The sequence below is a fragment of the Eriocheir sinensis genome, chromosome 50 (genome assembly GCF_024679095.1).
Source record: "Eriocheir sinensis breed Jianghai 21 chromosome 50, ASM2467909v1, whole genome shotgun sequence".
Classification (NCBI taxonomy): Eukaryota; Metazoa; Arthropoda; class Malacostraca; order Decapoda; family Varunidae; genus Eriocheir; species Eriocheir sinensis.
This window is the reverse complement of record NC_066558.1, coordinates 1,547,920-1,571,914: the sequence shown is the minus strand read 5'-3', so window position 1 is coordinate 1,571,914 and position 23,995 is coordinate 1,547,920. Positions and strand designations below refer to the sequence as shown.

The 23,995-nt window shown below is 44.4% G+C and overlaps 1 protein-coding gene and 1 long non-coding RNA gene across 23 annotated transcripts in view; one reads left to right on the top strand and one right to left on the bottom strand.

Moving 5' to 3' along the window:
* The window catches only part of LOC126982152 (protein kinase C-binding protein 1-like), a 48,034-nt gene that overhangs the window by 15,345 nt on the left and 8,694 nt on the right, over positions 1–23,995 (top strand). The window contains exons 4-13 of one of the 2 annotated variants that reach the window (XM_050833996.1): positions 5,679–5,763; positions 6,653–6,833; positions 7,956–8,089; positions 8,632–8,747; positions 8,888–8,984; positions 9,437–9,620; positions 12,865–16,067; positions 17,197–17,346; positions 18,142–18,207; positions 22,941–23,855. In XM_050833996.1, coding sequence (XP_050689953.1) covers positions 5,679–5,763; positions 6,653–6,833; positions 7,956–8,089; positions 8,632–8,747; positions 8,888–8,984; positions 9,437–9,620; positions 12,865–16,067; positions 17,197–17,346; positions 18,142–18,207; positions 22,941–23,822 — 5,098 coding nt within the window. In that variant the 3' untranslated portion in view covers positions 23,823–23,855. The remainder of the gene's footprint in view (positions 1–5,678; positions 5,764–6,652; positions 6,834–7,955; positions 8,090–8,631; positions 8,748–8,887; positions 8,985–9,436; positions 9,621–12,864; positions 16,068–17,196; positions 17,347–18,141; positions 18,208–22,940; positions 23,856–23,995) is intronic. The other variant, XM_050833998.1, reaches the window with a different exon arrangement.
* LOC126982155 (uncharacterized) lies at positions 9,803–12,857 on the bottom strand. Of its 21 annotated transcripts, XR_007734678.1 has the most exons (7): positions 12,573–12,843; positions 12,179–12,256; positions 11,499–12,008; positions 11,105–11,338; positions 10,747–10,774; positions 10,265–10,576; positions 9,803–9,929 (listed from the first exon to the last, which is right to left on the bottom strand). It is a non-coding gene; the product is annotated as an uncharacterized LOC126982155 (long non-coding RNA). The 21 variants fall into 21 exon arrangements; XR_007734673.1 differs by lacking the exon at positions 10,747–10,774 and having other exon boundaries at positions 10,907–11,338; positions 11,499–11,944; positions 12,115–12,256; positions 12,573–12,844; XR_007734671.1 differs by lacking the exon at positions 10,747–10,774 and having other exon boundaries at positions 10,907–11,246; positions 11,407–12,008; positions 12,573–12,844.

The window sequence follows — 23,995 nt, the reverse complement described above, 5'->3', positions numbered from 1 at the left end:
AGACAATGATATAAGACACGGGAAGCAAAGAAGTATAGACACGAACTAGACAGGCAGAGCTCTTGTACAGGGAGGGTGAGGAGGTAGCGAGCGAGGAGGGAGAGGGAGGTAGCAGGGAGGGAGCGAGCGAGGAGGCATGCGGTGACGGGAGGAGGCGCGGGAAGTACCTCCTCGCGTGTGGTAGAGGCGGCAAGGGTGGTGTGAGGGGGGCGCCTGCGGCCTCACCTTGCGGCCTGAGATCGATGTGGCAGCCTTGACCCTTGATTGATCTGCCTGCAGTTACGGAGGGACACGAGGGCGGCTGAACCCCTGGGCTGCCCTCGTGCTCCCCAGTCCCCAGTACCGCCATCCCGCCCCCAGTGACCCCGGTGGGTTTGGACACATGCCAGCGACTCCCCCATGCCCTCTCCCCCTCTGTCTTCCTTGAGTTTCCGCCCAGCATATTTATTTGGGCTGTCCTCGTGCTCCCCAGTCCCCAGTAACCGCCATCCCGCCCCCAGTGACCCCGGTGGGTTTGGACACATGCCAGCGACTCCCCCATGCCCCCTCCCCCTCTGTCTTCCTTGAGTTTCCGCCCAGCATATTTATTTGGGCTGTCCTCGTGCTCCCCAGTAACCGCCATTCCGCCCCCAGTGACCCCGGTGGTTTTGGATAAATGCCAGCGACTCCCCCATGCCCCGTCCTCCTCTGTCTCCCTTGAGTTCCCGCCCAGCATATTTATTAACGCTGGAATAAACCCTGGGTCATCCCCCCTAACCTAACCGCCATTCCGCCCCCAGTGGCCCCGGTGGTTTTGGACACATGCCAGCGACTCCCCCCTGCCCCCTCCTCCTCTGTCTTCCCCCGAGTTCCCGCCCAGCATATATATTAACGCTGGAATAAAGCCTGGGTCATCCCCCTAACATGGATAGTGGCGGTGTGTACGGATATACCTAAAATATTACCTCGATCCCGCCCTGCGCTACCCTCCCTTCCTTCCCCCCGGCGCCCCTGTCTCGAGGCGTGCAAAGGGGCTCGCGAAATGGCACACAATGTTATCCACGTCCATTTTTCTTGGCGGGCTTCGTGAGTGAACACAATAAGCCTCGCAGAATCCTATTATGGCGCTGAATGAGGGTGTGTGGGAAGAGGGAGGGAGGGAGAAGAAGGAGGAGGGATGGAGATTGGAGGCGAGCGAGGAGAAGGAAGGCAGGACACACACACACACACACACACACACACATACTTGCCCTCCCTCCTGCCCCCCTCTTCTCCCCCTCCACATATCTCCCTCCCCCATGATTTCTCCGCCTCTCGCCTCCCATCCCTTGCCCTGGGGGTCGGACATGGCTGACAGGGGCGGCCGAGCGTGACTTCAACCTAACCCCCCGAGAGAGAGAGAGAGCAGGGAGAGGGAGCCATTACAATATCCATCCTGGCTCTCCCTCGTTTCCTCCCTTCTTATCCTGCCTTTTATGTCTCCTAACTTCCTTTTATGCCCTCGGTGACGGCTCATTACCCCGCCAGCTGTTAACGTGTCCCCCGGCTATAATGTTTGACTCACGTACTCAATGTTCACTTTCACACGAGCTCAGCCTCATACTTGCCCTTCCTGTCTCTCTCTCTCCCGTTCCCTCATGTATTCATTGTTTTAGCTTCTTATTAACTGACAACGTTTCATCAGATGTATAATGTTGTAGAATCACGCACTGAAGCTCTACTTACATCCTCCCTGTCTCTTGTCTTTCCCTTCCTTTCCTCATTCATTATTTCAGCTTTTACTCAATTTTCCCTCACTCAAGCTCTCCTCTCTTCAGACTCTCCCTCCTGTCTCTCCATCTCCCTTTTCCCCATGTATTCATTCATTATTTCAGCTTCTATACCTCCCAACGTTAGCGCAGATGTATAATGTTATATCCACTTATACATTTTACATCCTCTCAAACTCTCCTCCCTCTCTTTCTCCCTTCCTTTCCTTACTTATTCATTATTTCAGCTTCTATTATAACTCCCAACGTTAGCTTAGATGTATAATGTTATATCCACTTATACATTCTTACACCCACTCAAACTTTTTCCTCCCCCTCCTCCCAACCTAAACACTTCCACCCTCTCAAACTCAATTCCTCTCTCTTGCTCCCTTCCTTTCCCTCATGTATTCATTATTTCAGCTTCTTATTAACTCAACGTTTGCTCAGATGTCTAATGTTACTTCCTCAAACGTTGCATCACCCATTATTCACGACCACGGCTCAAGGAAGCGTGTGTAAGATCCCCCAAGAATTGCTGACTCGAGATCACCCAGCAACCATATATCAGACCTCAGAAGTGGCTATGAGGGATTAAAACGACATATTATTTGTTTTATTTGCTTGGGTATTGTGTTTTATTAGTGTTTTATCGGGGTTTATTTTCTCCACGTCTCAGTTCAGTGGTATAGTGGATAGACGTGTTTTTATTATCCTCTAGACCAGTTTCCTTTCTCCTCGTAGCATGGAGGGCCCAGAGGTGGAGTTATGATGCATTAAAACGTCTTATTATTTGTTTTATTTGCTTGGGTATTGTTTTATTAGTGTTTTATCGGGGTTTATTTTCTCCATGTCTCAGTTCAGTGTCCTGGTATAGTGGATAGACGTGTTTTTATTATATTTCAGATGTTTCATTTTTCTTCGTAGCATGGAGGGCCCAGAGGTGGAGTTATGATGCATTAAAACGTCTTATTATTTGTTTTATTTGCTTGGGTATTGTTTTATTAGTGTTTTATCGGGGTTTATTTTCTCCACGTCTCAGTTCAGTGTCCTGGTATAGTGGATAGACGTGTTTTTATTATATTTCAGACGTTTCATTTTTCTTCGTAGCATGGAGGGCCCAGAGGTGGAGTTATGATGCATTAAAACGTCATATTATTTGTTTTATTGCCTGGTATTATGTTTTATAGGCGTGTTTTATCTGATTGTAGGTCTGATATTAGTTTCTTTTCCTCCAGTTCGCTGCTTGATGTCTTATGCCGTCTGTAGAAGTGATTTTGTATGATTGTTTTATGTGTTCGAAGGTCATATATTGGCTTCCTTTCTCCAGTTTTCTGTTTAATATCGAGAAATTATTATATATTGCCCAAACTTTCATTCCTTTGTAGTTATTGCTTCATATTACGACTGTAGGACTGTTAAATAAGATTGTTTTATCTGTTTGAAAGTTTTATAATAGTTTCCCTTCTCCGTCTTTCTCTTCAATGGCTCGAAGTTATAATATATTGCTTTAACTTTCATTCTTTAGTTCCTGTTGGTTTTTATTACGTCTATAAGAGAAGTTTCGGAGTGCTTTTATCAATTCCTACGATTTATAATAGTTTCCCTTCTCCGCCTTTCACTTCAATGGCTAGAAGTTATAATATATTGCCTTAACTTCCATTCCTTTGTTCCTATTGTTTTATATTTGTTTTTTTATACGTTTATAGAAGAGTTTTAGGAGTGTTTTATCTATTTCTAGGTTTTATAATAGTTTCCCTTCTCTGTCTTTCACTTCAATGGCTAGAAGTTATAATATATTGCTTTAACTTCCATTCCTTTGTTCCTATTGTTTTATATTTGTTTTTTTTATACGTTTATAGAAGAGTTTTAGGAGTGTTTTATCTATTTCTAGGTTTTATAATTGTTTCCCTTCTCCGTCCTTCACTTCAATGGCTAGAAATTATAATATATTGCTTTAACTTCCATTCCTTTGTTCCTATTAACTTACATTACGTCCATAGAAGTGTTTTATATTAGTGTTTTTATCAATTGCTAGGTTTTATAATAGTTTCCCTTCTCCGTCTTTCTCTCCAATGGCTCGAAGTTATAATATATTGCCTTAACTTCCATTCCTTTGTTCCTATTAACTTACATTACGTCCATAGAAGTGTTTTATATTAGTGTTTTTATCAATTCCCAGGTTTTATAATAGTTTCCCTTCTCCGTCCTTCACTTCAATGGCTTGAAGTTATAATATATTGCCTTAACTTCCATTCCTTTGTTCCTATTAACTTACATTACGTCCATAGAAGTGTTTTATATTAGTGTTTTTATCAATTGCTAGGTTTTATAATAGTTTCCCTTCTCCGTCCTTTACTTTAATGGCTTGAAATTATAATATATTGCCATAACTTTCATTCCTTTGTTATTTTTACTACTTAATATTCCCTTTGTGTGTGTGTGTGTGTGTGTAGCAAGTCACGTTCCATCAAGCTCGTGTTTCCCTTCCCTTGCCTCGAGCTGGGTGCCAAGAACTGCTTATAGTGCATTAAAACGCCCTATTTCTCTATTTTATTGCCCATTATTCTGTCTTGATGAGAGCTTTATTGCATTTTTGCAGACCACGTTCTTTGCGGGTCTAATATTAGGCTCCATTCTTTATATTAAGCTGTTGTCTTATACAGGGAACTTGCCATATTGCGTCAGAGGTCATATATCTATTTTATTGCCTTGTATTCTGTCTTTATGGGTGTCTTATATAATTTTTGCAGACCACGTTCTTTGCGGGTCTAATATTAGCTTCCATTCTTTAACTTAATCTACAGTCTTAATACAGGGAACAAGCCATATTGCGTCAGAGGTCATATATCTATTTTATTGCCTTGTATTCTGTCTTTATGAGTGTTTTATATAATTTCTGGAGGTCACGTTCCTTGCAGGTCTAATATTAGGTTCCATTCTTTATCTACAATCTTAATATAGGGTCATATTTCTTAATTTATTTCCTATTATTCTTTGTTAACGTCATTTCTGTCATGTTACAATCTATGCAGGTCCAATTTTAGCTTCCATTCTTTATCTTAATCTACAGTTTTAATGCAGAGCTGGCTATATTGCAACAGAGGTCATATTTCTTTATTTTATTGCACAATGTTCTTTCTTAACGTCATTTCTGTCATGTTACAATCTATGCAGGTCCAATTTTAGCTTCCATTCTTTATCTTAATCTACAGTTTTAATGCAGAGCTGGCTATATTTCACCAAAGGTCATATTTCTTTTATTTTATTGCACAATGTTCTGTCTTTTTCAGTGCTTTCTGTATTTCTGAAGGGCACAAACTTATATTACCCCCATTTTTCATTTTAATCTCCTTATAAAGTGCCGAGAACAGATTGTCACATCAAACATCATATTTCTGAATTTCATTGCCTTATATACTGTCTATGAATGTCTATCTATCATTTCTATAGGTCAGGTTACAAGTAGGCCTAGTACTAGTTTTCCTTCAATCTTAAGTATCCAGGCTTGGTTATATTAGTGTTGATTTCTTATTTATTTATTTAATTGCTTAGAATTGTCTTTATGTATCCCATTCCTTATTTCTTCAGGTTACATTCTATACAGCTTATGGTTAAGATGTTCTGTTTGTTATTTTATGTCCCAGTGTTGTGTCTTTACGAGTGTGTCTCCTCCCCTATGTAGGCCATGTTCTATACAGCTTATGAATATGATGTCTTTGTTATTTTATGTCCCAGTGTTCTGTCTTTACGAGTGTCTCTCCTCCCCTCTGTAGGCCGTGTTCTATACAGCTTATGAGTACGATGTTTGTTATTTTATGTCCCAGTGTTCTGTCTTTACGAGTGTCTCTCCTCCCCTCTGTAGGCCATGTTCTATGCAGGTTATGAGTACGATGTCTGTTATTTTATGTCCCAGTGTTGTGTCTTACGAGTGTCTTTCCTCCCCTGCAGGTCACGGTCTATGCAGCTCATCTCTGTGGAGCAGCTGTGCACACTGCTCAAGTACGCGCTCAACAGGCTCAAAACCATCGCTGGGGTATGTCACCACCCACCCAGACACTCACTCAGACACCCTTACAGAACTTATAGAACTCAGACATCCTTACAGAACACCACCCACCCAGACACTCACTCAGACACCCTTACAGAACTTACAGAACTCAGACAGCCTTACAGAACACCACCCACCCAGACACTCACTCAGACACCCTTACAGAACTTGCAGAACTCAGACATCCTTACAGAACATCACCCACCCAGACACTCACTCAGACACCCTTACAGAATTTATAGAACTCAGACATCCTTACAGAACACCACCCACCCAGACACTCACTCAGACACCCTTACAGAACTTACAGAACTCAAGACAGCCTTATATATCTCTTACAGAATGTGTGAGGAATGATAATGATTAAAGAGAAAGTACTAAAGTCTTATAGAAAGGGTTAGCCATGACAATAATAGTGTTAGTAATGAAGGAGATTAGGAATAGAAAAGAAAACTAGGAAATCCTCACTACTCGGACCTCACAGAACTATCAATAAAGATTCCACAACAAAAAATTGAATATAAACTGTGGGTTAAAATAATAATCAAAGGGAAGAATAGTCATAATAAAGAGATAAGATAAAGATAATAGATAGAAATAAAGATAAGGAATACAAAGGGAAAGTGTTAGTAAAGAAAGAGATTAGGAATAGTAAAGAAAATGGAAATCGTCACACTCAGACCTCACAGAACTATCAATAAAGATTCCACAACAAAAAATTGAATATAAACTGTGGATAAAAATAATAATAAAAGGGGAAAATCATAGTAATAAAGAGATAAGATTAAGAAAATACACTCTCTCCTCCCTAGTGTCCATGCTTCTAAATAATAACAATAATAATAATGATAATAATAATAATAATCCTCGCCAGATGGAGCCATTCACCAAGCCGGTAGACACCACGGAGTTCCCCACCTACGAGGACATTGTGGTTCACCCGGTTGACTTCACCTCGCTGGAACGCAACATTAAGAGAAAGTTCTACGGCTCGACGGAAGCCTTCTCATCCGACGCCCGCTGGATCGTGCATAATTCTGTGATATTCAATGGAGGTAAGGAACGGATGATGGGCGTCTGTATATATCTGTTTGTTCTCCCTTCCTTGTTCTTCTTTTTTCCTCTGTCCATAATTCTGTGATATTCAATGGAGGTAAGGAACGGATGATGGGCTTCTGTATATATCTGCTTGTTCTCCCTTCCTTGTTCTTCTTTTTTCCCCGTCCATAATTCTGTGATATTTAACCCGGTAGCTGCGGGGGTCATGTTTCTTACGTTAGGTTAGGTTAGGTTAGGTTAAAGGCCCCTCTAAGTAAATTAATGAGAAAATATCATCACTCACGCAAACCATTTCATAACATATATCATTGCATTTGTGATCAGTTTATGCATCATCTATTTTGGGTGGGTTTATATCATGGCAAAAATTTGGCCTGTCGCTGCTACACGGTAAAGCCACAAATTTAGCCCGTCGCTGCTTCCAGGTTAAAGAAGGGTAAGAATGAATTAGGGACTACTCTGCCTGTTTCCTCTCTCCTCCTTCTCCTCCTCCTCCTCCTCCTCTTCCTTCCTCTTCTTCACTTTGTGGCTGTATATGAACTACTAGATTAGAAAATATGTGGGTTAGGTTAGGCTAGGGTAAGTTTGGTTAGGTCAGACCATATTAGGAAGGGTTAGGTTAGGCTAGGGTAAGTTTGGTTAGGTCAGACCATATTAGGAAGGGTTAGGTTAGGCTAGGGTAAGTTTGGTTAGGTCAGACCATATTAGGAAGGGTTAGGTTAGGTTAGGGTAAGTTTGGTTAGGTCAGACCATATTAGGAAGGGTTAGGTTAGGTTAGGGTAAGTTTGGTTAGGTCAGACCACTTTTGGAAAGGTTAGGTTAGGGTAAGTTTGGTTAGGTCAGACCACATTAGGAAGGGTTAGGTTAGGTTAGGCTAGGGTAAGTTTGGTTAGGTCTGTGGGGCAGGAGGTCATGTTCTGTAAGTGTGTTGTTGTTACTGAAAAACTGTCTGCTTCTCTGTTTGAAAGTCTGGCTTGAAAAACTTATGATAAAAACTCGATACTTCTCATTTTTATTGATCTGTTTTACATCTTTTCATTATGTGCTTGTGTTGCTTATATGACCATGCTACTAAGAGGTCCCAGTGGTGTCTTACCCTCGTGTCTCCTCTGCCGCAGCCAACTCCAAGGTTTCGTCGATGGCTCGCTCGCTGGTGAAGATACTGAAGCAGGAGATGAGTGAGATAGAGACTTGTCCGGACTGCTACATGAACGCTCACCAAAACCCCAAGAGCTGGTTTACAGAAGTGTGTGTAAGTATGGGAGGGTTGGTTTTTGAGTGTGTGTAAGTGTGTGGGATGATCTGTGTGTGTGTGTGTGTGTGTGTGTGTGTGTGTAGGTAAGTATGGATTTGAGATGATTTGTGTGTGTGTGTGAGTATGGGAGGGTCGGTTTTTGAGTGTGTGTAAGTGTATGGGATGATCTATGTGTGTGAGTGTGTATGTAAGTATGGATTTGAGATGATTTGTGTGTGTGTGTGTGTAAGTATGGGAGGGTCGGTTTTTGAGTGTGTGTAAGTATATGGGATCATCTATGTGTGTGTGTGTAAGTATGTAAGTATGGATTTGAGATGATTTGTGTGTGTGTGTGTGAGTATGGGAGGGTTGGTTTTTGAGTGTGTGTAAGTATATGGGATCATCTATGTGTGTGTGTGTGGATGTATGGATTTGAGATGATTTTTGTGTGTGTGTGTGTGTGTGTGTGTGTGTGTGTGTGTAAATTATGTCATGTGTGTGATGTTTTTACCTTACCTCCAAAAAGACAATATACTAAAGTCCGCCCTCACCCCCGGCAGAGGTCGGCTCACCCGCTCATCTGGGCGCGGCTGAAGGGCTTTCCTTTCTGGCCGGCCAAGGCTGTCAAGTGGAAAGACGGCAATGTGGATGTTCGCTTCTTTGGGCGGCACGACAGGTGAGGAGGAATGGGTCTATTTATTTATTTATTTAACTGGCCATTTATTTATTTATTCATTCTCTTATGTGTAGCAGTGAAAACCATTTGTGTCTCTCTAACTCATAAATATTCTTATAAATGGTTCTCTCCCCTGCCAGATCGTGGGTGCCCATCAAGGAGTGTTTTCTATTCTCCGAGCAGATGCCGACCCCTCTCAAGAATCGCAATAAAACCCTGGAGGCGTGTCTGCAGGAGGTGCGCATTTTAGAGCCCATAGTTCATTAGTCTTGTATTTCCTCCTGCCTAACACTCAAACATTTCAAGGCTTACACGCTAACATTTGATAAGACTCCATTAGAGGTTGTGTCAGTGTTTCCGTGGGTGGTTTTATGAGCCTGGTGATAGTTTGACAAGGCTTTGGTAGAGGGCATATTTGTATTTCCCTGGGTAGTGTTATGAGCCTGGTGATAGTTTGACAAGGCTTTGGTAGAGGGCATATTTGTATTTCCCTGGGTAGTGTTATGAGCCCGGTGATAGTTTGACAAGGCTTTGGTAGAGGTTGTATCAGTATTTCCAAGGGTTGTGTTATGAGCCTGGTGATAGTTTGACAAGGCTTTGGTAAAGGGCATATTTGTATTTCCCTGGGTAGTGTTATGAGCCTGGTGATAGTTTGACGAAGCTTCTTAATCACTCACACCTTTCCTCAGGTTAACGAGCACATCGCCAAGCTCCGAGAGAAGTTTGGCAAGTTCAAATACGCTCCACACCGTATCCAGTTCAACCCCTCAGACCCCGACCAGATCAAGATCATGCTGCCAAACTACAAAGGCCCGGTGCCCCAACGCATGAGGCCACACTCCAGGGCCCTCTCACGCCTCTCTGGCCACTCAGGTACTGCTGGGGGAGGTTAGGTTAGCATAATAACAAAAAAAAAGGACAAAGTAAATAAAACATGAAAAAGAAGGAAAAGAAAAAATATGAATAAAGAAGAAGAGAGAAGAGAAAACAAAAAATAATGAAGGATAAATTTAAGAATAATAGGAAATGCAATACAGATTAAAATAAGGAAGTAGGGAAGAAGGAATGAAGTAGACCTATAGTGACTGTTTGGGGTTTTGTTAGGTTAGGTTAGGTTAAGTTTAGGGTATCTTCAAACACATGATAGCCAGCACCTTATGGTATGAATCAACACAGAATGACCTCACTTTGTTGTATAGAAAGTCTCATTAGTAAGGAAGCATATATGAATTTTCTGAGTCAAGACCTATAGTGACTGTTTGGGGTTTTGTTAGGTTAGGTTAGGTTAAGTTTAGGGTATCTTCAAACACATGATAGCCAGCACCTTATGGTATGAATCAACACAGAATGACCTCACTTTGTTGTATAGAAAGTCTCATTAGTAAGGAAGCATATATGAATTTTCTGAGTCAAGACCTATAGTGACTGTTTGGGGTTTTGTTAGGTTAGGTTAAGTTTAGGGTATCTTCAAACACATGATAGCCAGCACCTTATGGTATGAATCAACACAGAATGACCTCACTTTGTTGTATGGAAAGTCTCATTAGTAAGGAAGCATATATGAATTTTCTGAGTCAAGACCTATAGTGACTGTTTGGGGTTTTGTTAGGTTAGGTTAGGTTGAGTTTAGGGTATCTTCAAACACATGATAGCCAGCACCTTATGGTATGAATCAACACAGAATGACCTCACTTTGTTGTATAGAAAGTCTCATTAGTAAGGAAGCATATATGAATTTTCTGAGTCAAGACCTATAGTGACTGTTTGGGGTTTTGTTAGGTTAGGTTAGGTTAAGTTTAGGGTATCTTCAAACACATGATAGCCAGCACCTTATGGTATAAATCAACAAAGAATGACATCACTTTGTTGTATAGAAAGTCTCATTAGTAAGGAAGCATATATGAATTTTCTGAGTCAAGACCTATAGTGACTGTTTGGTGTTTTGTTAGGTTAGGTTAGGTTAAGTTTAGGGTATCTTCAAACACATGATAGCCAGCACCTTATGGTATGAATCAACACAGAATGACCTCACTTTGTTGTATGGAAAGTCTCATTAATAAGGAAGCATATATGAATTTTCTGAGTCAAGACCTATAGTGACTGTTTGGTGTTTTGTTAGGTTAAGTTTAGGGTATCTTCAAACACATGATAGCCAGCACCTTATGGTATGAATCAACACAGAATGACCTCACTTTGTTGTATGGAAAGTCTCATTAGTAAGGAAGCATATATGAATTTTCTGAGTCAAGACCTATAGTGACTGTTTGGGGTTTTGTTAGGTTAGGTTAGGTTAAGTTTAGGGTATCTTCAAACACATGATAGCCAGCACCTTATGGTATGAATCAACAATGGATGACCTCACTTTGTTGTATAGAAAGTCTCATTAGTAAGGAAGCATATATGAATTTTCTGAGTCAAGACCTATAGTGACTGTTTGGGGTTTTGTTAGGTTAGGTTAGGTTAAGTTTAGGGTATCTTCAAACACATGATAGCCAGCACCTTATGGTATGAATCAACACAGAATGACCTCACTTTGTTGTATAGAAAGTCTCATTAGTAAGGAAGCATATATGAATTTTCTGAGTCAAGACCTGTAGTGACTGTTTGGGGTTTTGTTAGGTTAAGTTTAGGGTATCTTCAAACACATGATAGCCAGCACCTTATGGTATGAATCAACAATGGATGACCTCACTTTGTTGTATGGAAAGTCTCATTAGTAAGGAAGCATATATGAATTTTCTGAGTCAAGACCTATAGTGACTGTTTGGGGTTTTGTTAGGTTAGGTTAGGTTAAGTTTAGGGTATCTTCAAATACATGATAGCCAGCACCTTATGGTATAAATCAACACAGAATGACCTCACTTTGTTGTATGGAAAGTCTCATTAGTAAGGAAGCATATATGAATTTTCTGAGTCAAGACCTATAGTGACTGTTTGGGGTTTTGTTAGGTTAGGTTAGGTTAAGTTTAGGGTATCTTCAAACACATGATAGCCAGCACCTTATGGTATAAATCAACAAAGAATGACCTCACTTTGTTGTATAGAAAGTCTCATTAGTAAGGAAGCATATATGAATTTTCTGAGTCAAGACCTATAGTGACTGTTTGGTGTTTTGTTAGGTTAGGTTAGGTTAAGTTTAGGGTATCTTCAAACACATGATAGCCAGCACCTTATGGTATAAATCAACACAGAATGACCTCACTTTGTTGTATGGAAAGTCTCATTAGTAAGGAAGCATATATGAATTTTCTGAGTCAAGACCTATAGTAACTGTTTGGGGTTTTGTTAGGTTAGGTTAGGTTAAGTTTAGGGTATCTTCAAACACATGATAGCCAGCACCTTATGGTATAAATCAACACAGAATGACCTCACTTTGTTGTATAGAAAGTCTCATTAGTAAGGAAGCATATATGAATTTTCTGAGTCAAGACCTATAGTGACTGTTTGGGGTTTTGTTAGGTTAGGTTAGGTTAAGTTTAGGGTATCTTCAAACACATGATAGCCAGCACCTTATGGTATGAATCAACACAGAATGACCTCACTTTGTTGTATAGAAAGTCTCATTAGTAAGGAAGCATATATGAATTTTCTGAGTCAAGACCTATAGTGACTGGGGTTTTGTTAGGTTAAGTTTAGGGTATCTTCAAACACATGATAGCCAGCACCTTATGGTATGAATCAACACAGAATGACCTCACTTTGTTGTATAGAAAGTCTCATTAGTAAGGAAGCATATATGAATTTTCTGAGTCAAGACCTTTAGTGACTGTTTGGGGTTTTGTTAGGTTAAGTTTAGGGTATCTTCAAACACATGATAGCCAGCACCTTATGGTATAAATCAACACAGAATGACCTCACTTTGTTGTATGGAAAGTCTCATTAGTAAGGAAGCATATATGAATTTTCTGAGTCAAGACCTATAGTGACTGTTTGGGGTTTTGTTAGGTTAAGTTTAGGGTATCTTCAAACACATGATAGCCAGCACCTTATGGTATAAATCAACAAAGAATGACCTCACTTTATTATATAGAAAGTCTCATTAGTAAGGAAGCATATATGAATTTTCCGAGTCAACCTTACTTGTGAACAAACCATACCCTAAACACCTTACTTCCAGACGACGAGACTTCCTCCATCGCCTCGACAGACAGCGCCGGGTGCATGAGACGCGGCCGGCGGGAGTCAGGGACGTCCTCCGCCACACAGGGCACCGAGACCGAGCCTGAGGTGCCAATCCAGCCCGCAGACACACGACGCAGAAAGGGCGGCAGCAAGAGCCCGTCGGAGGAGGCGGGACTGAATCAGGAGAGGGACAAGAGCATCAAGGAGGAACATGACTCAGAGGACGAGGACCTGACCCTCAGCGCTGCGTCCTTGTGTCGGCCAGCGGATAAGGTCAAGGAGGAGGATGACCAGGACCAGGACGATGAGGAAATGGAGGATTGTGGGAAGTATCCAGGACAGAAATCATCGGCGGAGAACTCGGAAATGGAAGAGGATGAGGAGGAGACGGAAGAGAGGGAAGGAAGGGAAGATATTCACCACCAGGATGACGACACCTCCTCTCTAGTGAACGGAAAGTCGCCCGCCGTTAAAACCGAACCTGAGAGAAGCGAGGAGGAGGAGGAGGAGGAGGGCGGAGGAGGAGGAGGTGGAGAGGGAAGTGGAGGAGGAGGAGGGGGTGGAGGAGGCAGCTCAGATGGGGAGGACGAGGATATGGCGACCCCAGCGAGTGATAAGGACGGAAATGGCGATGAAATGGAAGAAGCGACGAAGAAGGAGATAAAGAAGGAGGGAGAGGAGGAGGAGGAGGACGAGGACGATAAGAACGACAACAAGGAGGAGGAGGAGGAAGACGAGGAGGAGGAGGAAGAGGAAGAGGAAGAAGAAGAGGAGGAAAAGAAAGACCTCGGTGGTTCTGTACTAACGAACAACAGCATAAAAATTGAAAATAACACAAACTCCACTGAAGACTCGCTGACGGAGAACAAAATTAAGCTGGAGAAGGACGACGACAGCTCCTCGAGTAGTGAAAACACGACAGTGGAGACCGGGAGATCGCCGAGCCGGGAAAGCGTAACCAGAACCGACGTCAAGGATGAACGAAACTCCGAACGGCCGAGCGAGTCCTTGAAAACCGAAATGAAGTACACAGACGACCACAGTGAGAGAATGGACGCTAATCTCGAAGGGGAGAGTGCCGGGAGTGACGCAAGGGACCAGAGTGCCAAGGGGGAGGGCCACCAAAGCGAGGATGAGCGGGATGTGAAAGACGTCGAGATGAAGGAGGATTTAAAGGCGCAGATCGAGAGCGGCGCCGACGACTCCGAGGATGAAAATGACGCTGAAATTGACGTAAAACCAACCGAGACGAACGACCTAGTACCTGATCAAGACAAGGAAAGTGAGGAGAGCGAGAGCGAGGATGAGAGTGAGCGTAAACATGAGATTAAAAGTGAGGGAAAGGACGATGAGGGAGAGAGAGAGGAGAGAAGTGAAGGTGACGAGGGGAGTGAAAATGAGGAAGAGAAGGAAGAGGTGTTGAACAAGGATGTGGAGGAGAGTGAAGAAGAAGAAGAGGAGGAGGAGGAGAGTCGGATAGAAAGCATAGTGAATAAGGAGAAGGAGGAGGAGGAGGAGGAGGAGAGGGAGGAAGATGAGGGAGCGAGGGACACCACCAACAGCAGCAGCGACCAAATGGAAATTGACGTCAAACGGGAGGAGGAGGAACCCAGCAAGGAGGAAGAGGAGGAGGAGGAGGAGGAAGAAGCAATGGAGGAGGAGGAAGAACCTGAACCACCACAACAACCACAACCAAGATCAACAACACCACCTCTACCACCACCACCACCACCACCACCAGCAGAAAAGGAGGAAACTCAAGCGACGGAGAAGCAGGTTATTAAGCAGGAGATTGAGACTGAGGATGAGAGGAGAGAAGCGATGATGGCAGCGAAGGAGAAGGAGAAGGAGGCCGCGGATGACGAGGCCGCACGGAGCTCCCTCTACGACGCGGTGCAGCTCATGAAGACGATGGGAACGATAGCAATAACTCGCCTCGACGGGAAATCCCTCGGCGGCGACCGGACCAACGGGGACAGCATTACGTTGACCCGGAAGGAAGTGCCGAGAATGGAGGAGTCTACCGAGGAGGAGAAGAAGGGTGCCAGCGAGGATGCCGGGAAGAACTGCCCTAAGGTGCCGTCGTCCGCACCGTCTGCCGCTACGAAAGACGCCGAAAGCAAGAACATGGAGCAGCATATCTCGTCCTTAGGGTGCAGTGTTAGCGTGACGAAGGCCGTGGATCGCGATAAGGACAAGGAAAAGGTCAAGGAGAAGGAAAAGGTCAAAATGCCGTCTGGGGTTGACACGACCCGCCTCAGCCCCTCCATCTCCATCATTCCCATGTCCGGGGCAACCGAGAGACAGAAGCCCAAGACCACCACCGCCCCGTCAGACCCCAACGTCTCCACCACCGCCGCCCCGGCTGCCGCGTCGCACCCGAGAGACACGTCCCCCACCGTCGCCCCGCATAGCCTCCCCCAGAGCTCCCCCTCGGCCCAGGCAGCCCCCAGGGTGTCTGCGTCGTCGAACAGCTCACCTCAGACTAGCGGGGCCAGCCTGCCGCCCCCCCCGCCGCTCTCCCACCCCCAGGCGCCCCCCTCCAGCAGTGTGGGTTCCCGGGGGGTGTTTGGGCCGCCCCCCCCTGGCAGCATGAACATGGGGGGTGGCCGGGGTCCCATCATGACCACCTCGGGGATGAGGATGCCCGGGGGGGTGGGGGGCATGGGTATGATGGTGCCCACGCGCATGCCGGCCGGCCCCCCGCCCCGGCACCTCCCCCCCGAGGCTGGACCCCTATCGGCACAGCTCCACAAGCACTCCCAGAAGCTGGCGGAGGTGATGCGTGCCACCCTGGAGGACATCCTGGGCGGCCTGGTCATGACGGGCACCCCGGAGGCGCGCGTGGCGGCCCTGCAGCTGGAGCTGGAGCGCACCAACTGGCGGCACCAGCAGGAGGTGGCGGAGGTGCGCCACAACGCCGACGTGATGCTGGTGGAGATGCGCGCCAACCTGGAGGCGGAGAAGCAGCGGGCGGTGGAGGAGGCCAAGCGGCAGATGGAGGCGCAGATGATGGAGGGGCGGAGGCAGATGGAGGCGCAGATGATGGAGCGGCTGGCGGAGGTGCGGCGGCAGATGGAGGCGGAGAAGCAGCGCGCCGTGGAGGAGACCAAACGCAAGCAGTGGTGCGCTAACTGCGGCAAGGAGGCGCTCTTCTTCTGCTGCTGGAACACCTCATACTGCGACTACCCCTGCCAGGTGGGTGGAGCATAGGCCTCCTGCCTCACTTACCTCCCGGCAGTAAAGGAAAAAAAATACCCTCAAAAAACAATAAAATCTACCTACAGTACATTTACATTTAGGAGGCTTATTTTTTTTCATTATTTTATTTATTTATTTATTTTATTTTTTTAAGCCCTTGAGCTGTCTCCTTTGCCGTAAAACTTATTTTTTCATTATTTTATTTATTTATTTATTTTTTTAAAGCCCTTGAGCTGTCTCCTTTGCCGTAAAAAAAAATCTGACCCCCAGCCAAAAAAAACTATAGAATAACACCCACCACAAGGAAAATGTCCTAAAAAAAACAATAAAATCTACCTACAGTACATTTACATTTACATTTAGGAGGCTTATTTTTTTTCATTATTTTATTTTATGTTATTTTATTTTTTTTAAGCCCTTGAGCTGTCTCCTTTGCCGTAAAAAAAAAATCTGACCCCCCAGCCAAAAAAAACTATAGAATAACACCCACCACAAGGAAAATGTCCCCAAAAAAAAACAATAAAATCTACCTACAGTACATTTACATTTACATTTAAAAAAAAATTCTGACTCCCAGCCAAAAAAAACTATAGAATAACACCCACCACAAGGAAAATGTCCTCAAAAAACAATAAAATCAAGCTACCTTACATTTAACCTAACCTCCCAGCAAAGAAATACTATAGAATAACACCCAGCACACTTTTCTCTCCCGGCAATGAAGGAAAATAATGTCCTCAAAAAACAATAAAATCTACCTACAGTACATTTAACTTGACCTCCCAGCAAAGAAATACTATAGAATAACACCCAGCACACTTTTCTCTCCCGGCAATAAAGGAAGATAATGCCCTCAAAAAACAATAAAATCTACCTACATTACATAAGAACATAAGAGCGTAAGGGGTCTGCAAGAGGCCGGTCGGCTTATACAAGGCAGCTCCTGTACCTCCCAGCTTAAAAAATACTATAGAAATCTCAAGCCGTCTGTCTGTGTCCCTTCATCTCTCCCCGTAGGATCTGTGTGGTCGGAATATCTATGTAAATCTATGTAAATTTCTCACACACATTAATACCGTCCATGTCTAACTCTCTCTCTCTCTCTCTCTCTCTCTCTCCTCGACAGCAATCTCACTGGCCACAGCACATGTCGGTGTGTGGCCAGAACAGCGATGGGGGGGCCGGTGGGGAGGGCGGGCCGGACTCCATCAACGGGGAAGCCAGCGCCCACTCCTCCAGGGTGTCCACGCCTGTACAGAACCTGGTGGCCGCGCAGGTTAGTAATAGTGGTAGTAGTAGTGGTAGTAATAGTAGATATGGTAGTAGTAGTAGTAGTAGATATAGTAGTAGTAGTAGTAGTGGTAGTATCCATGTCATATCTCATCCTCTAAACTTCTTACAAAAATAAATAAATAAATAAATAAAATGAAATGAAATATAATAGGGCAATAAATATGACATCTATGCAAGTATAAACGCAATGATTTTTCTCTTTTTTTCTGTTTTACACAAATTCCCGAGATATTTGATGCCTTACTTTACTTATCATTTTCTCATGTCTCTTTGGAGGGTTGAAATTTTAGAGGCATCCCCTTAAAAGACATCCTATCAACTCCTTGCATTATGTTGTTTGTCCTTAGTAAGAGTTAAGGATTCTAAGATGATCCATTGAGCCATTAACACTATTGCCCACCCCCTTTTGATATGTTCCGTTACAAGTTGTCCCCTAATCCCCTTCTGTCCTTCCCTCTTGAGGATATTCTATTTACAGACATCCCCGTAAACCCTTCTGTATTTCCCCTTCGAGATCTCCTTCTTCTCTCCCTCCTTCAAGATATTCTATTAAAAGACATCCCTTTAACCTCTTCTGTCCTCCCTTGTTCAGGATCTTCCATTTACAGACATCCCCATAACTCCTTCTATATTACCCCTCCTTCAAGATATTCCCTCTTCTGTCCTCCCTTGTTCAGGATCTTCCATTTACAGACATCCCCATAACTCCTTCTATATTCCCCCTTTGAAATGCTCCCTTCAGACACCCCTTTAACTCCTTCTCTCCTCCTCCCTGCAGTATGTTGAGGATGACGGCGGTGTGGCGGCAATGGCAGAGGAGCACAGGAGGAGAAAAATGCGTGAGGTTAGTGTGATGTCTTGTTTAGTTCGCATGGTGTTGATTTGTTCTGCCTGTGTTGTGTGTCCTGCGTTCCGTTGCAAGATTATCGTACTCGGAGCCGCGGACTTACCCGTTTCTGGCCCATAAGTGTTACCAAGAGCACCAATAATTGACCACTTAAACGATAGCTGTATTTGAAGGCAGTTTTTTGGGTCGGAAAATGGCAGACTTGGGAGGCGGAGTACGGCAGTCTGGCAACATTGGTCCTGTGTTGGCGCCTTCCTTCCTTCCTCTGCTTACTGTTCTCTTTCTTGGGGTTTCTTTCTCCTCTTCCTCCTCTATTTGTTGCGGTCTTCCTCCTCTTCCTCCTCTTATCTTGTCACATTACCCATTTTCCCTTATCATATCCATTTTCTCTGATTCCTTCTACTCAATATCTATTCTGGCTTAACCTGGTAGCTGCGGGGATCATGTCTCCTGAAGGCCCCTCTAAGCAAATTCATGAGAAAAAATCATCACTCACGCAAACCATTTCATAATATATATCAATGCACTTGTGATCAGTTTACGCATCATCTATTTTTGGGGGGTTTATATCATGGCACAAATTTGGCCCGTCACTGCTACACGGTAAAGCCACAAATTTAGCCCGTCGCTGCTACACGGTAAAGCCACAAATTTAGCCCATCGCTGCTACACGGTAAAGTCACAAATTTAGCCCATCGCTGCTACATGGTAAAGTCACAAATTTGGCCCGTCGCTGCTACACGGTAAAGCCACAAATTTGGCCCGTCGCTGCTACCGGGTCAATAGATATTTTGCAACTTTAATATATATTTACCCAAGTCAAGTTATTTTTATTTGTAGTTACATATATTTTTGCCTTAAATGTTTTCTGTTATGCTACTGCGTGTTAACTTCATCACAGATTTTGTTTTACGTACACAAATATCTTTCCTGTTGCTCAGTTTCGAGAAAGGATTTACTCGGACTCATATATATTTTTGCCTCAATAATAGTTTCATTCTAATTTTAGTTGCGAGTTTCATCATCATTTTCAATCCTTTCCTTTGGTAAACAAGTATTTTTCCTGTTGCTCAAGGCGGCCAGGAGAGGTTGTGTGAAGGGCCTCACTTGGCTGTATGACTCCTCCTCCTCCTCCTCCTCCTCCCTTTGCCTTGTGTTAGTGCATGCTGCCTTCACTCACACCCTAACATAACATAGTCTGTGTCGTGTGAATGATTGGTTTTATCCATACTGGACTGAGGTTAATCAGGTCTTCACTAGAGGTCTGAGGTGTGTAGCATTGTGCTCGGGCAACTTGTGATAGTGTTGATAACTTGTAACTCAAAAGTGACTAGTATATTTTTTTTTTACACCAAAGGACAACACTCAAGGGCAACAGAAAGAGTGCAGAGAAAGAAAAAAATGCCTTCAGAAAAAAAATCCAGTATTTGTCATTGTTGCTGCAGATTATGAACACTGGCAACTGTTTCCCATGTGTGTCCTATACTGTCCACAAACCTGGCCTTGGTGTGTGAGGGGCAGGTGGCCAGAACACACACACACACACACACACACACACGCACACACTCACACTCCTATAGCAAAACCAAATTGTCGAGTCTGTTTTGGCGTTGGGTTCCGTGGGTCCATTCCTCCCTCCGTTGCTAGATTGTCGTACTCTGCCTCTTATGTTCGCCGATTTCCGACCCCAAAACTGCTTTCATCACCCAAATAACTGCCTTAATACATGGTTATTGTTTAAATGGTTAATTAATGGTGCTTCTTGGTAACAGTTATGGGCCAGAAACCAGTAAATACGCGGCTTTGAGTACAATAATCTGGCAACCGTGATTCCTCCCTTCCCCTCTGCCACACTGTCCCAACACCAGCGTTGCCAAATTGTCGTACTCTGAACATTGCATTTATCATTTTTAGACTCGAAGACTGCCGCAACAACACAAACAACGATACAACATTAAAGTTAGCGTTAAAACTTTTATTTATTGATGCTCTTTTTTTTTTTTTTTTGCTATAGTTTTCGGTCAGAAACTACAATGCAATGCGATGAGTACCATAATTTGGCAACGCTGCCCAACACCTATTTTGTCCTCTCATATGTTACCTGTAGCTTACATATGAGAGGACGGGATAGGTGTTGGGACTGTGTGGGAGAGCAGAGGGGAGGAAAGGACCCCCAGGAGCCTACGCCAGACTGGCCTCGACATGTTTGGAAGACTATAGGGTGTAGGGTGTAGGTCATCTGTGTATGGTGTCAGAACATAGACTTTAAGACAACACAGCAGCCACCACACTCCTCTCCACATTTAAAGCTTCCACAGGTTTTTTTTAATATGCCAAACTCACCTTTTGCATGCTGGTTTGATTAATCTCTCTGTGTGTGTGTTTGTCTTGTTAGTGTAAGGCATCTGTGTGTGTGTGTGTGTGTGTGTGTGTGTGTTTGAATGTGACGGAAAAGAAAACAAAACATTAAGGAAATTGTGTGTTTATTTTCAACTTCTATTATTCTTTGCTTTAGTTGTCCAAAGAAAGAAAAGGAAGAAAAAATCATTTGTGTGTATCATAACATTCCTCTTCTTTGCAATACTTACTGTGAAAAAAACAAAGAAAATCATTTACTTATTTCATATTCTTCTTTGGTGTAGTTGTTAAAGACTGATGGACTGTCACCCGGCCACAAGCTTGCCCGGCAGAGTCCATCAGGTCACTATACATTTGTTTACCATAATCCTGTAATGGCCTGTATTGGCTAGACAGGATACCAAACCTGGCCAGTCGGTGAACTGTCGAAGCAGCACTTTCCATAGAATTCAGGTTCTGTATTGGAGTGCGTCTGAGGCTGCCTCCAGGATACAGGGCCTTGGTGCTGCCACTGCTACAAGCCAACGCCTGCACACACTTTACTCTTACCCGATTTCCTGACTACTATTTGACACGGAGAAAAACTGAAATCGGGTCGGAGTGAAGTGTGTGCAATCATCGGCTTGGAGCGACGGCAGCACCATGGCCGTGTATCCCCGAGACAGCCTCAGATGCACTCTAGTCAATAACTTGAACTCTATGGAAAGGACAGCTTGGAGTTGAGTGGCCACATACGGTCTATTGCTTCACCTCCTGCCTGTCTTACCCACATAGACCATTTAATACAGCTTGTTCACACTCACAGTCTTTGTAATACACCCTGTTGACGCACAAACCTTTACGTAATACAGTGTTAACCCTTACAGTCTTACGTAATACAGTGTTCACCCTCACAGTCTTACGTAATGCAGTGTTAACCCTTACAGTCTTACGTAATACAGTGTTCACCCTTACAGTCTTACGTAATGCAGTGTTAACCCTTACAGTCTTACGTAATACAGTGTTAACCCTTACAGTCTTACGTAATGCAGTGTTAACCCTTACAGTCTTACGTAATACATTCTGTTTACCCACATTTCTTATCCAGTACGTCATGGTTACCTACACAGCCTCACGTAATGCAGTGTTAACCCTTACAGTCTTACGTAATACAGTGTTCACCCACATAGTGTTACGTAATACAGTGCCTATCCACATCTTACGTAATACATTCTGTTTACCCTCATTTCTTATCCAGTACGTCATGTTTCCCCACACAGCCTCACGTAATACAGTGTTTCCCCACACAGCCTTACGTAATGCAGTGTTAACCCTTACAGTCTTACGTAATACAGTGTTCACCCACATAGTGTTACGTAATACAGTGCCTATCCACATCTTACGTAATACATTCTGTTTACCCACATTTCTTATCCAGTACGTCATGTTTCCCCACACAGCCTCACGTAATACAGCATGTTCACGTCCAAAGGTTTACGTAATACACTGTTTACTTGCACAGTTTTACGTAAGACAGTGTTAACCCACAGTTTTACGTAACACAGTGTTTAGCTACATTGGCTTACGTAATACAGTGTTTCTCTATAGTCTTACGTAGCCCATATAGATTTATGCAATAGTGTCTACCCAGAGTTATACGTAAGACAGTGTTAACCCACAGTTTTACGTAATACAGTGTTTCCCTACATTGGCTTACGTAATACAGTGTTTCTCTATAGTCTTACGTAGTAGTGTTACGCATTTAGACTTATGCAATAGTGTCTACCCACAGTTTTACGTAACACAGTGTTTCCCCACATTGGCTTACGTAATACAGTGTTTCTCTATAGTCTTACGTAGTAGTGTTACGCATTTAGACTTATGCAATAGTGTCTACCCACAGTTTTACGTAACACAGTGTCTCCCCACATTGGCGTACGTAATACAGTGTTTCTCTATAGTCTTACGTAGTAGTGTTACGCATTTAGACTTATGCAATAGTGTCTACCCACAGTTTTACGTAACACAGTGTCTCCCTACATTGGCTTACGTAATGCAGTGTTGAGCCACATATACCATGCTTGTTTTAATGAGTCTTTCGTCCATTCCGGCAAACAATACGTCACTGTAGAAAGGCAAGATGGATTTACGAGCACAGTATTCCGGGGTTGTTGCCGCAGCACTCATTTTGCCACGCTGGGCCCCGACACCCCAGCGGTCAGAGATTCAGGGGGATTAAAAAAAAGAGTCACTTGAGGGCTGCTTCCTTCCTTGTGTCCTTGTCGGAGCTCGGCGGGGGGGGCGGCAGGGGGCACTAAGCAAAATTTATAGTAACATGTAAGAGTGTTGTGACCGAGAGCGCTTTGAGTAAATCCATCTTGTCGATTTTTCAGGATGACGCGGGCGGTCTTACCTCGTCCATATTAGCCCAGTGCCTCATCAAGGGTAACCGGGACAGACCCAAGAAAAAGGTGAAGGCCTCGTCCTCGCTAAAGGCCAGCCCAGCGAAGGACAAGGAGACCAAGGAGAAAGACCCGCTCTCCGCCCCGCCCAAGGCCGCGCGCTCCCCCAAGGCCTGGATGGAGTGGTTCCTGGAGCAGAGTGGCGCCGAGGGGATCAAGGAGAATCTTCAGGTCACGCCGAAAACCGCAAAGAATAAAGCGCGGAAATCCATGAGTAAGCAGAGTGGCGGCGATGGTCCGAGGAAGAAGCGGAAGAGTACCCCGTGCGTTCGGCGGAAGATCGAACACATACTCAAGCCGGAAGAGGTCACGGCGGACATGCTGGAACGCGTCGCCACGAAACCCAAGGAAAAGACGCACGACCAGGAGAACGGAACCTCGTGTCACCAGTGCCGCCAAAAGACCTCCGACACCAAAACAATCTGTCGCTCCGGGAAGTGTGTCGGACTGCGCGGCTTCTTCTGCGGGCCGTGTCTTCGAACGCGATACGGCGAGGATGCGCGGAAGGCCCTCCTAGACCCAGACTGGTGCTGCCCGGTCTGTCGCGGCATATGCAACTGTTCCCTGTGTCGTAAGGCCTTCGGACAGCAGGCGGTCGGGCAAATCGTACAGCGTCTCGGCAAGATGGGATACACGAGCGTCCAGCAGTACTTGGACTCGAAGGGCGTGAAGGAGGAGCAGCCAGACCCCAGTGACAAGCCGGCGGAGAAGGGCATGGAGGAGGAGGACGAGGAGGAGGAGGAGGAGAGCCAGGACTTCAAGATGGAGAGACTGGAGATGGAGGAGGAGGAATGTGCTGAAATGGATACGTGACAGTGAGGAAGGAGATGGAGGCCGCTGGGATGGGTACGGACGGAGGTGAACACTGGGATGGGTACAGGAGGGGGAGGAGGGCGCTGAGATGGGTACAGGACATTGAGGGAGGGAGAGAGTGCTTACATGGGTACAGGAGGAGATGGACAGCGCTGAAATGGGTACAGGACAGT